Raw genomic sequence first — 13,033 nt, 5'->3', positions numbered from 1 at the left:
ATTTTGTCTTTCCCAACCAGACGTTTAGCAAACAAGGCGGTATATTTGTACTTAATGTAAGTGGCATCTACTCCAGTAAAATTGTTCTGAGAGAGGACCCACCCACATTTTTTTTTTGCTTCCGACGCCCATGCGCAAATGTTTTAACAGCAACTATTGTTTAGGGTCCTTGCCACCACAAGACAAATAGGCATTGCAAATTGAACATGTAGCTCGACTTGAATCGCCTTCTTTTGACAAAGTACTGCCAAACAACACTTTTTCTGCTCACAAGTTTCATTTTCACTTTTTCACAGTCTACTGCATTCGAACGGTCCACCTAGTAAACACCTTCCCATAATAAACGGCGGCATCATTACGTCGACCAACATAACGCACGTAGTGCAAGCCTAGGGTTTGGTGGAAAAAAATTCAAAGGTTCAGCAGAAACCGAACCCTGTCAAAAAGCCCAATATTCAGCCGAATCCAGGATTCGGTGCATCCTTAGAAATAATACTGGGAGAAGCCAGTCAGTTGAGTTTGCGGCAAAACCTTTTACAATGCTTGAGTATTGCTGTCTTTAAATGCATATGATAATTAATACTCAGAAAGTAGAACTGAAATGATATTGAACCGAAATGACAGCACTTATTACAAGATGATTATTTAAAACATTTCAAAATGCACGTGCAGACTATTTTGCCAAACAAGAATTTTGTCATTGAGGATTTCTTAAAAAATACTGTGCAAAAACCTCATCTTGTGGTTCCAAAACTGACTGTACACCTAAGTCCTCTGCAACAGGGTATTTTGAAATAAATTTATATGTATTTGAACGTTTAAGCACAATAAAGAAGCCACAAAAAGAAGTCAATTTGGTACTCGCAAGCTGTTTAAGAGAGGGCTTTATGTGAGAACCAGTTATATAGATCAGTGGTGCACCCGCTTTTGGTGTGTGCGCGAAACCTGCAGGAATTAGTAAAATTATGCACAATACAAGCACTATTCAATCAGAGAGAATGAGACAGGAGAGTGTGAATTCACCTTCGGAGGGAAGAAAGAGCGAGAACTGCAGAAATGTATTGGAACGTTTCAGATATTTCAGTATCGATTTCGAAATATTGATATTTTTGACAACACTAGTATAGGATATCTGATCAATTTCATATAGGATGTGTCATATAGAATGGGCTTCAGTTTACTGGAGTTCATTCATTCTTCAGCTTCACCTAATGTAGATATTCTGTTTCTTGATGGATTATTGATTTTCTAGTCATCTTTTCATAACACATTTCTGTGTCATATTTTTGTCAACATTCATTTTCATAAGTGTTTTAATTAAAATATTTTCATTAATCGGACGGACACATCCCACCCCCAAGTACTCGTTTTTGAGATCCATCTATACTTTAAAAATTGACAAAAATGCCCATCGCTAACAACTGCAGCCTTTCTGAGCAAAAGACACTTGCTAAGTCTAATGCAATTTGCTTATTTTGCAAATGGAAATATGCTGCTGAATTTAAATTAACAACATTTGAATTATTTTCTTGCCTTGGCAGGTGTTTATTTCTGGGTGGATATAATTCAAAAAGGCGTTGCAGAGACGCCCTTTAGTCTCAATCATTGTTTACCATCACAGGGAAATTACTAGGCTTAAAAATAAAAGTATATTCGCCACCCACACAGTGTAAACACCTGCAAACGTCTGATACGTGGTGCTGCTCAACAGACACTAAACAAAGTTAAGGCAAAAAGCATCCTGAAAATGAAAATGAAAGCAGCGTAGCCTCAGGCATTACTGCTTGTAAGGAGAAGAACAAATCATAGAGTGCAATGCCGGGATGAATTCAAAAAAGCTGCACCTGGGTAGGCTGGATTTAACGTGGGAGAATCTAACCGAGCAGAGATCTTTCTCTAGCAAAACTCGCCAAACTTAAGGGCAAGCCGAGGCTTCTAAGTGCCTTCCTGTTCTGGAGTCTGTGATGATCTGTTTCACTGTCATTTTCACGTCTAAACACCAGTCTCAGATCCTCTTGAAGCCAAATTTCCATCAGGGGCCCCTTGAAATTGGAACTCTTTTTTGAAATCCATAGATAAATCAGTGAGGAATGGAGCAGCCTTCCAGAGACAACAAAAGGAAAAACCAGCACCGGTTCGCTCTGTTGTCGTACGCTCGTTTCCCATCAGATGTTGACACAGAGCAGCTCTGCCGTTTGAAGAAGAGGAGGGGAGAGCACTCTGGCAGTCCTCCTTTCCCAAAACCCCCTTCCCTCCCCGCCTCACAGCTCTTATATATGACAGGCGAGTCCAAAGAAAACATTTCTCGACAAGAGACGGACTGCCTCTGATACCGGGGAACGAGCGCTCTCAGCTGTTGCATTTAAAACCCTCTCCGACAGATTTCCTCATTATTTCGGTGGTTCTGAAGAGTCAACACTGAAAGGGAAAATAAAAGGTCCTCTGAGCTTCTACCGCAGATGGAAGTGCACACGGGGGGGGGGGGGGGGGGGGGGGTGCCTGAGACATCTGAGCCCTCCTACCACGGTCTCCCGCCTGGCTACACCTGGGCACCAGGGAGGTCTCAGTGATGTTCAGACATGTTGTATTATCTCATAATCAGTGAGGAAATCCCTATAAAACTTCATCCGCACTTCCATAACAAACCATCCTCTGTGCTGCTCCACAAAAGCAAACATAGGTTTCAAGTCCTGAGGTAATTTGCATGATGACCACAATCATGGCACGGTGCTGCTTACTGCAAAGTTTCTGCAATCGGTCCCGGGAAAATGGATAACACCTTGATGCACATGCCATGCTCTCTAATACAAGAAACAGTTGAAGTCTAAGCTATGACTGAGCTATAGGGCTGACAGTCCAGCAAACCTGAGGCAGCCAATTAGGCACCGTGGAAGGACAGAAACTCATCTTTTCCAAACATGGTTGATATCATATTGAAAAGCTCTTCAAATTCAAGATCTTGTGAACAAGATTTACCCCTTTAAGTGACAGACTGATATCTGCCAAACCTATTAATCCAGCCAGCCTACACTTTGCCAATGACTATAAGTGGTAATTGTGATCAAATATTATGTAAAATTAATAAAGGATGAAATTCATTATATTTTGAAGCTGATATGATATGAATCTACATTTTTGTGAGTTGAAAGGAAAACAAAACTTATAAATAAATTAAGTCCACATGTCTATGTGCCTCAAATAAAACCAGCCATAATTATTTTAATTTATTTATTACTTTTAAAAACAGGTGCCGAAATCTCTCTCATCCCACACTCACTTAATTGTGGTCAACCGCAAAAAAAATAAACTTTCTTTTAGAAAGTTAAATGGAAAATACAACTTCCACAAATGTCATGGAAGAAAAAAAATTATAGGCTCTGAGTAAACAATTCACTTATTTGTGTTTAATTATTATTAGGCGAACTGAAAAGAATGTGGAGTACTTGGCTGTCATTATAATCTGCTATATAATAGTCCTATATTGATAAAAAGTCACACTCAGCACCCAATACGTCGCTAAAAATTCATGCACTTTAATTTCAGAAAATCTCTCAATATTGTTGTCAGCATTGGCCAAAGAAAAAAAATCGATATCGGTCAACTCCAACTAAACCCTCCACAACACACACTGTGCAGTATGATCTGGTTTAACCGATTATTCCAAATGTCAATACCACAGAATAAAACCTGGCGGCACAACCCAACAAAGAGCACCGCATGTCAAACCTCCCGAGACTCCATCACTAGGCAGCTAATGTGAAGCTGCCCCATTCTGTCTCAGCTTCAGTATAATTATCTTCATGTGCTTTAATTATTTCCCTATTCGTCCTAATGATGTGCTTCATTCCCCTTATTATGAGAGACTTTCGCTTGTGTCAGTTCCAGCATAGCGACACAGTTAGGATTGCAACAGCATCTGTGATTATGAACAGGAGAGCTAAAAGAAAAATATCCTTGAGAGGTGAAATCAATTGGAGGTCAGCCATGCAATTATTATGCCATTCAGAAGTATACATCAAAACCTTACTTATTAACCTCAATACTGATTCCAGTGCATTTTCAATCGTCAAAGTAATATCACCAGCATTTTTTTTTTCATTGGAATGTTGAAGGATTATGCATTTGATTCTTTTTTACATTACATCATCCGTGCTTAGAAAGTGCACCCATTCATTACTACAAAACTCAAAATAATGATGCACAGCTCACAAAAGGAAAGCATGAAGCTTGAATAAAATGAAGTAGAAACTTGGTTACAATGCCCGTATTCATCACACATCAGGTCACTCATCGCTGCCTTCTGTCAACCAGCCCATGGGAAAATAAAAGAGAAAAACACAATGGCGGAAACAGCAGCCAAACACAATACGAGTGGATTACACTGTGTAAATAAGGCCAAAAAGCAACAGAAACTAGGATTAGACTGCAAGCTGAAGAGCGGAGGGAATGCACAGACCGCAGCAGTAGTCACAGAACCCTACAGCTACTTGACAGCTTGCTAAATGGAAGCCATTTAGTTAACTGAAAATCAATAGCGTCCTCAAACGGATCATGATTGTTTGTCAAGTTTCTTGGCCGAATCACGCGACATGTTTCCTACAGCCTGGCTCAGAGGGAGTGGACCATTAAGAGCAATCGCACACGGCACCCTTCAGTTTTCCTGTACCTGCTCTGTCTTCATACAGCCCCCTGACAGTGTGGAGGAGGAAGCAGTTCATAAGCTCTGTGCGTGTGCGGATCAGGTTATGCCTAGTAAAATATGAAATCAAAAACTGTGGCGAACAGCCAACACTCCTCACAAAGAAAACATCTTACAAAAACAGGTAGACTATTAAATAATGGAAAGTAATGTAAATGTAAAAATGCAAAAGGGTTCCGAGACTGGTCAGGGTGACCTGTTGGCTGGTGTTTCGTGGCCTTCTAGCTAAACCAGCTAATTGTGACCAGTTTGGGACTGAGAGACCAGCTTAAACCAGTTAAAACCAGCAGCTGATGGAAAAACCATTATGACTTGTGTACAATTTGCATATTTTCTTCATTCAAATGTGAATTTACTCCCATATACACATTACCTTGCAAATCAATCAGTCAGCCTAAACTGGTTTTTAGTTAGTCTCCCTGCCAGGTTAGTAGGTAGGCTGGTTTTGTCCACACACAGCTACTAAATAAGACCAATAAACATAGACTCCTCTATTTGTTCATTCATCCCTTGAACAGTAAAAACAGTGCCAAACTCAGGTGGACTTTAAAAGACATTTAAATGTTTAAGAAACCTATGTTGGACATGAGATAATAGCCTCTTGGACGCTTTAGTGCGTGAACAACTCATAAACAAGCTGTGATAATTCATAAGCATAGCCGGATATATGCGATAGATTTTTATCAGCAATAAAGAGCGCATGCGAAGGGAATCAGGGAGCACATGAATGTACTTCACGCTAGTCTTCAAATTTCACTGTAAAATACTTAGACATACTAAAAGAGCAACCAAAAAAAAAAAAGCGTGAAACGATAATTTCGTGGTAAAAAAAAAGGCGCCAAGCAGAAAGATTCAACCAGAAGACTTAAATCAGTTAAAATAAAAATAACTTGTACTGGTTTATTCGCTTAAAAATGCAATTCACTATCAATCCTTCTGAGGTGGATCTGGGGGGAAAAACTCCACCTCGCTGCTTTTATTACACGTCTGGTGCATCCACAACTGACTCGTTAATTCAACCGTTGATTTCAAGCTTCGCAGATGAGACTACACTTGTTTATTTCATAGCGAGCAACTTCCATCGTGTTTTCAATGAGAAATACACTATAACAATAATTCAAACACCCACAATATGAACCATGTCAAACAACTGAGCGAATGTTTAAATAGGCGTCTTATATCAAATAACAAACAGTCTGAAACACAAACTTTTGATGGCATCTTGGCACTGTTTTTATGACAACCGAGACCAAATCTGTCATTATTAGAAAAGTTCAGCGGCTCCTAAGTGCAACTCAGTCTCCTTCTGCTGTCAAGACAACAAGCGTATGCTTCCCATATCCTCAAAACACACACAAGTTTGAAAGTGCGCAGTCCCTGTAACTCCAGATAAACGGGACTTTACCTGTTGGTCCCTCTACGCTGTCGGCGTGAATCTGAACAGCCAGGATCAAGAGAAATGCGCAGGTATTCATTTTATGTTGTTAGTCCAGTTGGAAAAACAAGCCGAAATCATTTCAGTGGCTCCAGTAGTTTGGATGGTGAAGTTGTGGACTCACTCCCGTTCATCGATTCCCGAAATCCAGCCGAAGCTCAGTTCAGAGTCGCGTGAAGTGATACGGGGGCAGTGCGATCTGTTCAAACTGACGTCAGGATAAACAGTTCGAAGCGATGTTTCTTTCTCTCCGAGCGCACTTTCTGGCGCTCGAGTATGCGTAGTGTACTTGAAAGTGTGCGAACGACGCCCCCATGCGGGGCTTTAAAGAAGTTGAGCTCTAATCATCCTGGTGTTCTAAGGCTACGTTATGATTCATAGTAATCTCTTTAACCTGGCTACTGAAGACAAGCAGCTTCTATAACAGTCGGAAATTAATGATGTGATTTATATTGGTTAATAAAATGAAGGAAAGAGGGTATGCAATCTCTCAAACAGATTGTAGACTTTCAGTAGTCAACCTTTTTTGACCCCAAGATTGCATTTCTGCATCTGAGTAGCCTATTAGCCTACACACACATATATCAGCCTACATATACACATACATATGTATATATACATATATATATAGAGGCTAATAGGTTATATTCAGATGCAGCTATACTCAGATGCAGCTGTGTGTGTGTGTGTGTGTGTGTGTGTGTGTGTGTGTGTGTGTGTGTGTGTGTGTGTGTGTGTGTGTGTGTGTGTGTGTGTGTGTGTGTGTGTGTGTGTGTGTGTGTGTGTGTGTGTGTGTGTGTGTGTGTGTGTGTGTGTGTGTGTGTGTGTGTGTGTGTGTGTGTGTGTGTGTGTGTGTGTGTGTGTGTGTGTGTGTGTGTGTGTGTGTGTGTGTGTGTGTGTGTGTGTGTGTGTGTGTGTGTGTGTGTGTGTGTGTGTGTGTGTGTGTGTGTGTGTGTGTGTGTGTGTGTGTGTGTGTGTGTGTGTGTGTGTGTGTGTGTGTGTGTGTGTGTGTGTGTGTGTGTGTGTGTATGTTTTTGTGAAATATCAGGACATAAATGTGTATAATGACATGGGTATGACACAGGTATTACAAAAAGAGGGTGAAATATGAGGACGTTCCCCATGTCCTCACTTTTCAAAATGCTTATAAATCATACAGAACAAGTGTTGGTCCCCCTTTTGCTGCCAAAGCAGCCCTGACCCGATGAGGCATATGGATGGCAGGACCCAAGGTTTGCCAGCAGGATATTGCCCAAAGCATCACACTGCCTCTGTGTTCCCCAGGTAAGCGACGAACACGCACCCGGCTGCTCCATGGTCCAGTTCTGATGCTCACGTGCCCACTGTTGGCACTTTCGCCGGTGGACAGGGGTCAGCATGGGCACCCTGACTGGTCTGCACCTATGCAGCCCCATACGCAACAAACTGCGATGCACTGTGTATTCTGACACCTTTCTATCAGAACCAGCATTAACTTCTTGAGCAATTTGAGCTACAGTAGCTCGTCTGTTTGATCAGACCACATGGGCCAGCCTTCACTCATATAATATTATTATTATAAAATATAGGAGTATAATATTTTAGTATAATATAATATAATTTTTATATATGATTTATTGAAATCAAAAGAAGACTCTCGCCTTCCAGTTTTCCAGAACAATGACCATTATGAGGCCAACAAACTGGAGCATCTTATCTACGCAGTCCCACAGGTTGGATGCATTTGTGCTAGTCTGTTTAGGCTCCACAAAGGAAGGACTACCTTGAGCCATGAATAGAAGCAACAGGGCCAAGTTGGACCACAGCTGCCCAAGGTCCAGCCATGTCCCGCAGCCAGCAGGGATGGCAGGCACAGATAGCCACACGTTGATCCATTCACGTTTCTCATACCAATTTAATTTCACACAGCAGCGAACAGTGCAGCCTTTTTTCTTTCTATCACAATCAGCCTACCTATTGCATATTCAGAGCCGGGAATAGCCTGCCGAGCTATTTAAAAAATAAAAATAAAAGCCAAATAGAGGAAGTTGCTGCAGGTCAGTATGGTCTATTATTATTTTGGACCCCATTGACTTTTACAGACAAAACATTTGAAACATTCTTTAAAATATCTTTTGTGTGCATACCAGTTTGGAACATCATCAAGTTTTCATTTTTAGGTGAACAATCCCTTTAATTGCACCCAAAGTTTGCTTATTTTGCCTAGAAAATAGTCCCTAACTATGCTGATACTGCAGCAATATCCAAATACATGATCTCTGGGATCTACCTTGAGCAAAGCACAAATCACTGCGTAATAGTCACCATCTCCTATATGACCTTGTTCAGTCATTCCTTTGGCAGGCACACTGCAGCGGTTTATCATTTGTTTAGGTGTCCCATGTGAACGTCAGAATGGGGCCTGTATATAGCATTATGAAGGTTGAGACAGGTGCGCTTTCCTCCACAAAACTACGTTTGAGCCCGTTAAGGGAGTCACCAGTACACCCACAAACCTCTTTCTGAGGTAAATGACAAAAGAATGATGGACCATGCACTGTTTTATTCGATTCGAGCGAAGTGTGGGAGGATTATGAAGAGCTCCTCTCACGTAAAATTAGATTGTGAGCACGTATGTGTCGTGTATAGGGAAAATTGTTCTAAGAATAAATACAGTGTAGGACTGGAAACTAATATGATTTTTTTTTTAAAAAGGGAAAAAAAAGGATTGGACTGTTGTGAGAGAAAACAGTCTGAAGGTTGTGACCTCTTACTGAGAGCAGAATGATCTCTATTTTAAGTACATACTGTAATCTGTCTGGGAGACAGATATGTTGACATTTTAAGCATATCAGACCGTATACAACAGGATTGTCATGCCATCTCATTCAGCTGTTTCTTAATGTTTTATTGCCATCTGGTGGTAAAAATTCAGAATGTGAAAAGCATTTACAGATAATGGCTAGTTACATTGATTTTATTAAAAGCCCATCTTTATTAAAAAAAAAGAAATATATATATATTTAATTAAAAAAGCATATTTAATAGCTAAAAAAAATCTTTACAGTTTCATATCAAACACGAATAAATAATAGCTTAAAGTGCTTTTAATATAGATAAATGTACTTAAAAATACAACTTACTAATTTATGCAAAAGGTATACATTCTCTTTGCTTACAAATAATTGTGATTTCATAGCAACATTTTACTGTTTTTATTTTCACACCACCTATATAACTGCAAATTATTTTTTTTTGCATATTTATTTAATGTATATTTAAGGTTTCATATTTACGATCTTATTGTCATACAATGCAGAAGGAAATATAGATGTGGCAATCAATTAGTAAATAGCCTAATATAATACCTCAAAAATATAACTTACTATTCATTTTTGAGGAACATATATGTGATAAGGCAAGTAGGCCTATACCATGTAAATACATGGAATTTGATTTCTGACAAAAAAAATGTATACTTGAATGAGTCTTCCGATTCTAAAATGTACATTTATAAAGGGCAAATATTTGAGTAAATAAAATGTAACTAGTTTTAAAATAGTTGTAAAACGTCCTTTGCTTAAAGGGATAGTTCACCCCAAAATTTTAATTAACCCATGATTTACTCAAGCCCTCAAGCCATCCGTGTATGACATTCTTCTTTCAGACGAATACGATCTTAATACAATCAGAGTTATATTCAAAAATGTCCTGGCTCTTCCAAGCTTTATAATGGCAGTGAAATGCTGTTTCTATTTTGAAGTCCATGAAAGTGCATCTGTCTATCATAAGCAAGTATTCCACACGGCTCTGGGGGTTAATAAAGGCCTTCTGAAGCGAAGCGATGCGTTTGTGTAAGAAAAATATCCATATTTAAAACTTTACCAACTGTAATCTCTAAACTGTTTTGTTCTATCCTCTGTGTTTTGTTCTATCCTCTGCGCTTTCGTGTTCGTCACTGGAACTTACGCTACGACTGTGTCCTATGGCATGGAATGCCAGTCTCTCATGAACGCACATACAACAGTTAGAGGAAGTTAGAGATTACAGTTTGTAAAGTTTTAAATATGGATATTCTTCTTACACAAACGCATTGCATCACTTCAGTTCAGAAGGCCTTTATTGAGGGTGAGTAAATCATGGGCTAATTTTAATTGTTGGGTGAACTATCCCTTTAATAAACAGAACAATTTACAAATGAGACTTATAATAATTTGTATATTAATTAATTGCATAAAATCCCGAAGAAGCAAAAAGAAGACAGAGGTTTAGAAATATGTGAAAAACAAAAATGTGAGCTTTCCCTTTAATAATTCATAATGTTCTCCAATTGGTCTATCACTACTAGGCCTAAGTGTTTTATGAATGTACTAGTTGTAAGGACCAGTTTTTTGCTCTGAAGATCCAAAACCAGTCAGTCCAAACATCTGCCACATCTGTGGCACAAAACACACACTCACATGCTATGTTAGTCATGCTCGCTCCACACACAACAGCTGCAGCAAATTTAATTACAAAAACTTGTTAGAAACCGTTAAAAAGCTCTGTCATTTTTAATCCTAACGAAATTAATAGTTTTCGTGAAAAATATGTTTAAAAGTAGAAAAAAAAAAAAAAAAGTAATTACTCCAATCATATCAGCCTTTTAAAATGCCATGTCGCCACATGTCAACGTCGCCTCTGGTCACCGTGTTAAGACCACATGACTAGCCGAACGCTATTTGCTTAAACCCCCTATCAACACTCACGGATTCCATTAATAATGGTAGCCTGCTAATAGCACATTTCTAAAATTGCATCAGTAAATGAAAATTGTGTTTGTGTAATGTGGCACCCGCGCCACTAGGTGTCAGTGTAAGCTCAAGATTATTGCCACAGTAACGCATGAATAATTGAGGGCACTTTTTAAAAGTTGTATTGCCTGCAGGTTATTTAAATGTGTTCACTTAGCATGCACTTTTATCCAAAGTAGGTAGGCCTATGTTACAAATCAGGAGTAGGCCTAGCTACTACAACAATTAGACAGCCTAAGCATACAAGCAGACAACATAGAAGTTCCACGCTAGAAGACTAGCAATTGAACTCTGCCAAAATAAAGCCACAGATTGTATAGAATAAATATTTTAGAAAGTATGGCCAACTTAAAGTGGATAATGGACACTCCCTGCTCCATAAACCCCATCTCTGACTATACAAACTGTCAGCTCCACAAACTGAAATTCTTCTCTGGACCAATAACATGCACATATATTATTATTCACAATTTTTTATAGGCTAGCTACTGGACAGTAGTGGTTCTTAGTGGGTCACAACTTAAAATCGTTTTTGAAGGTGTGTAAGAAACCTAGTAAGAAATCCCAAATTATCCCAAAATGATATTTATATGACATGTCAATTTAACGGTATTTAGCGTGTATATTGTGTAATTAGTTTGTTATGGATGTCAGTGTTTACTTGCAAGTATTTCTTGTTGCGTTCACAGTTCATTTCCAAGAATCGCTTCGTTCGAACCATAGACTGTAAAAAAAAAAATATATTTTTTAATGAATTTATCTATTTTGAATCTTTAAAATATGTTTTGTATTTTAACCGTTTGTCATATGTTGTGCAAGTACAAATAGGAAATATGAATGTGAAATGAATTTGTGGTCTCGTTTCAAATGCATTGATCAATATGCTTGCGTTGACGTCACTGTAGCCGCTGCTGTATGTGCGCTGCTTCCTTTCCGTGTGTTCTTACCGCTAAAGGAAAACACCATTTCGGAGTCCCTGTCTGTTGAAGATGTTGCTTTTCATGTTTGTTAGTCCAGGGCATTTTACAAATCCAGACCAGATGATGTTCTACGGCCATTTCCAGAATAAAGAGTAGCCTAGCCATGTCACACAGTAAGATTTAAGATTTTGTCCATAAACCTATCCAAGTCACAGACAGTATCAACGTTAGTAGGCTATACTTATTGTTTTTCGACCACAAAGTGTCACTGTGGACTCAAAGTTTCGCCCTCGCCTTCTCTGAGCTCGATTGCCATGTCTGAGGTAAACCACGCCCTCCTCATTACCCTACAAACAAATAAATGTAGAAGAAATGTAGAAATACATAAATGTAAAAATAAAGAAATGTATAAATGTGGAAATAAATAAAAATAGAAATGAATTAATGTATAAATAAATAAAAGAATAAATAAATATGGAAAAAATAAATATATACATAAATAAGGAAATAAATGTTTTCCTTTTCTATGTATATTTATTTATATATTTATTTATTTTTGCATTTATTTGTATATTTATTCATTTTTTATATTGGCAGCTTTGGAATTCCATACTCTCCAACCGACTGGTGTTTACTTGAGAACTGCTGGTGCAGATTATTCAGAATGAATTCAGACCACTTTTCAAAAAAGATACCACAAAAGAACAATTTGCCACGTACCATTCGGACACTGAACATTTTGGCTACTACGAGAGTCACAATGTTTGACTTGTTTTATACGAATCTCTCCTGATCTCACGACTCACAAGATGTTTTATAAAATTTCGAAGACATCTTGAGACGTGTGTTCAGAAATAAACTTTTTTTTAACCCTCATGTTTCTTTTTTTTTGGGGGGGGGGGGGGGGGGGTTAACCCTTGTGGTCTTTGGGTCTATTTATCTCAGTTGCATAAAATGTTGTCCATTTTTCTACATTATCTTAGCCTACACACACACACACACACACACACACACACACAAACTGGGCTCGATTCGGTTGTTCTAAAGGTATGTAAAAAAAACACTTGTGATCTTTGGGGTCAATATGAGTCCACTCGGAAAATGAAGGGGAAAAGCGAGAATTTATTTTGTTTATTTTTCATTTGTCAAAAAAACAAAAAAACAAACTATAAATCCAGCATAAATCTGAGAATTTCCACACCACATA

At 38.6% G+C, this 13,033-nt stretch overlaps 1 protein-coding gene across 4 annotated transcripts in view; it reads right to left on the bottom strand.

Moving 5' to 3' along the window:
- ptprub (protein tyrosine phosphatase receptor type Ub) overlaps window positions 1-6,350 on the bottom strand; it is a 322,943-nt gene extending 316,593 nt beyond the window's left edge. For all 4 annotated transcript variants that reach the window (XM_079836102.1, XM_079836104.1, XM_079836105.1 and 1 more), the window contains exon 1: window positions 6,105-6,350. In XM_079836102.1, the coding sequence (XP_079692228.1) occupies window positions 6,105-6,174 (70 nt within the window). In that variant the 5' untranslated portion in view covers window positions 6,175-6,350. The remainder of the gene's footprint in view (window positions 1-6,104) is intronic.
- Between the last annotated feature and the right edge of the window lie 6,683 nt (window positions 6,351-13,033).

The sequence above is a fragment of the Gobio gobio genome (assembly GCF_949357685.1).
Source record: "Gobio gobio genome assembly, chromosome: 15".
In the NCBI taxonomy this organism is placed as follows: domain Eukaryota; kingdom Metazoa; phylum Chordata; class Actinopteri; order Cypriniformes; family Gobionidae; genus Gobio; species Gobio gobio.
Note: the sequence above shows the minus strand (reverse complement) of the source record. Positions and strands in the feature narration are given on the sequence as shown.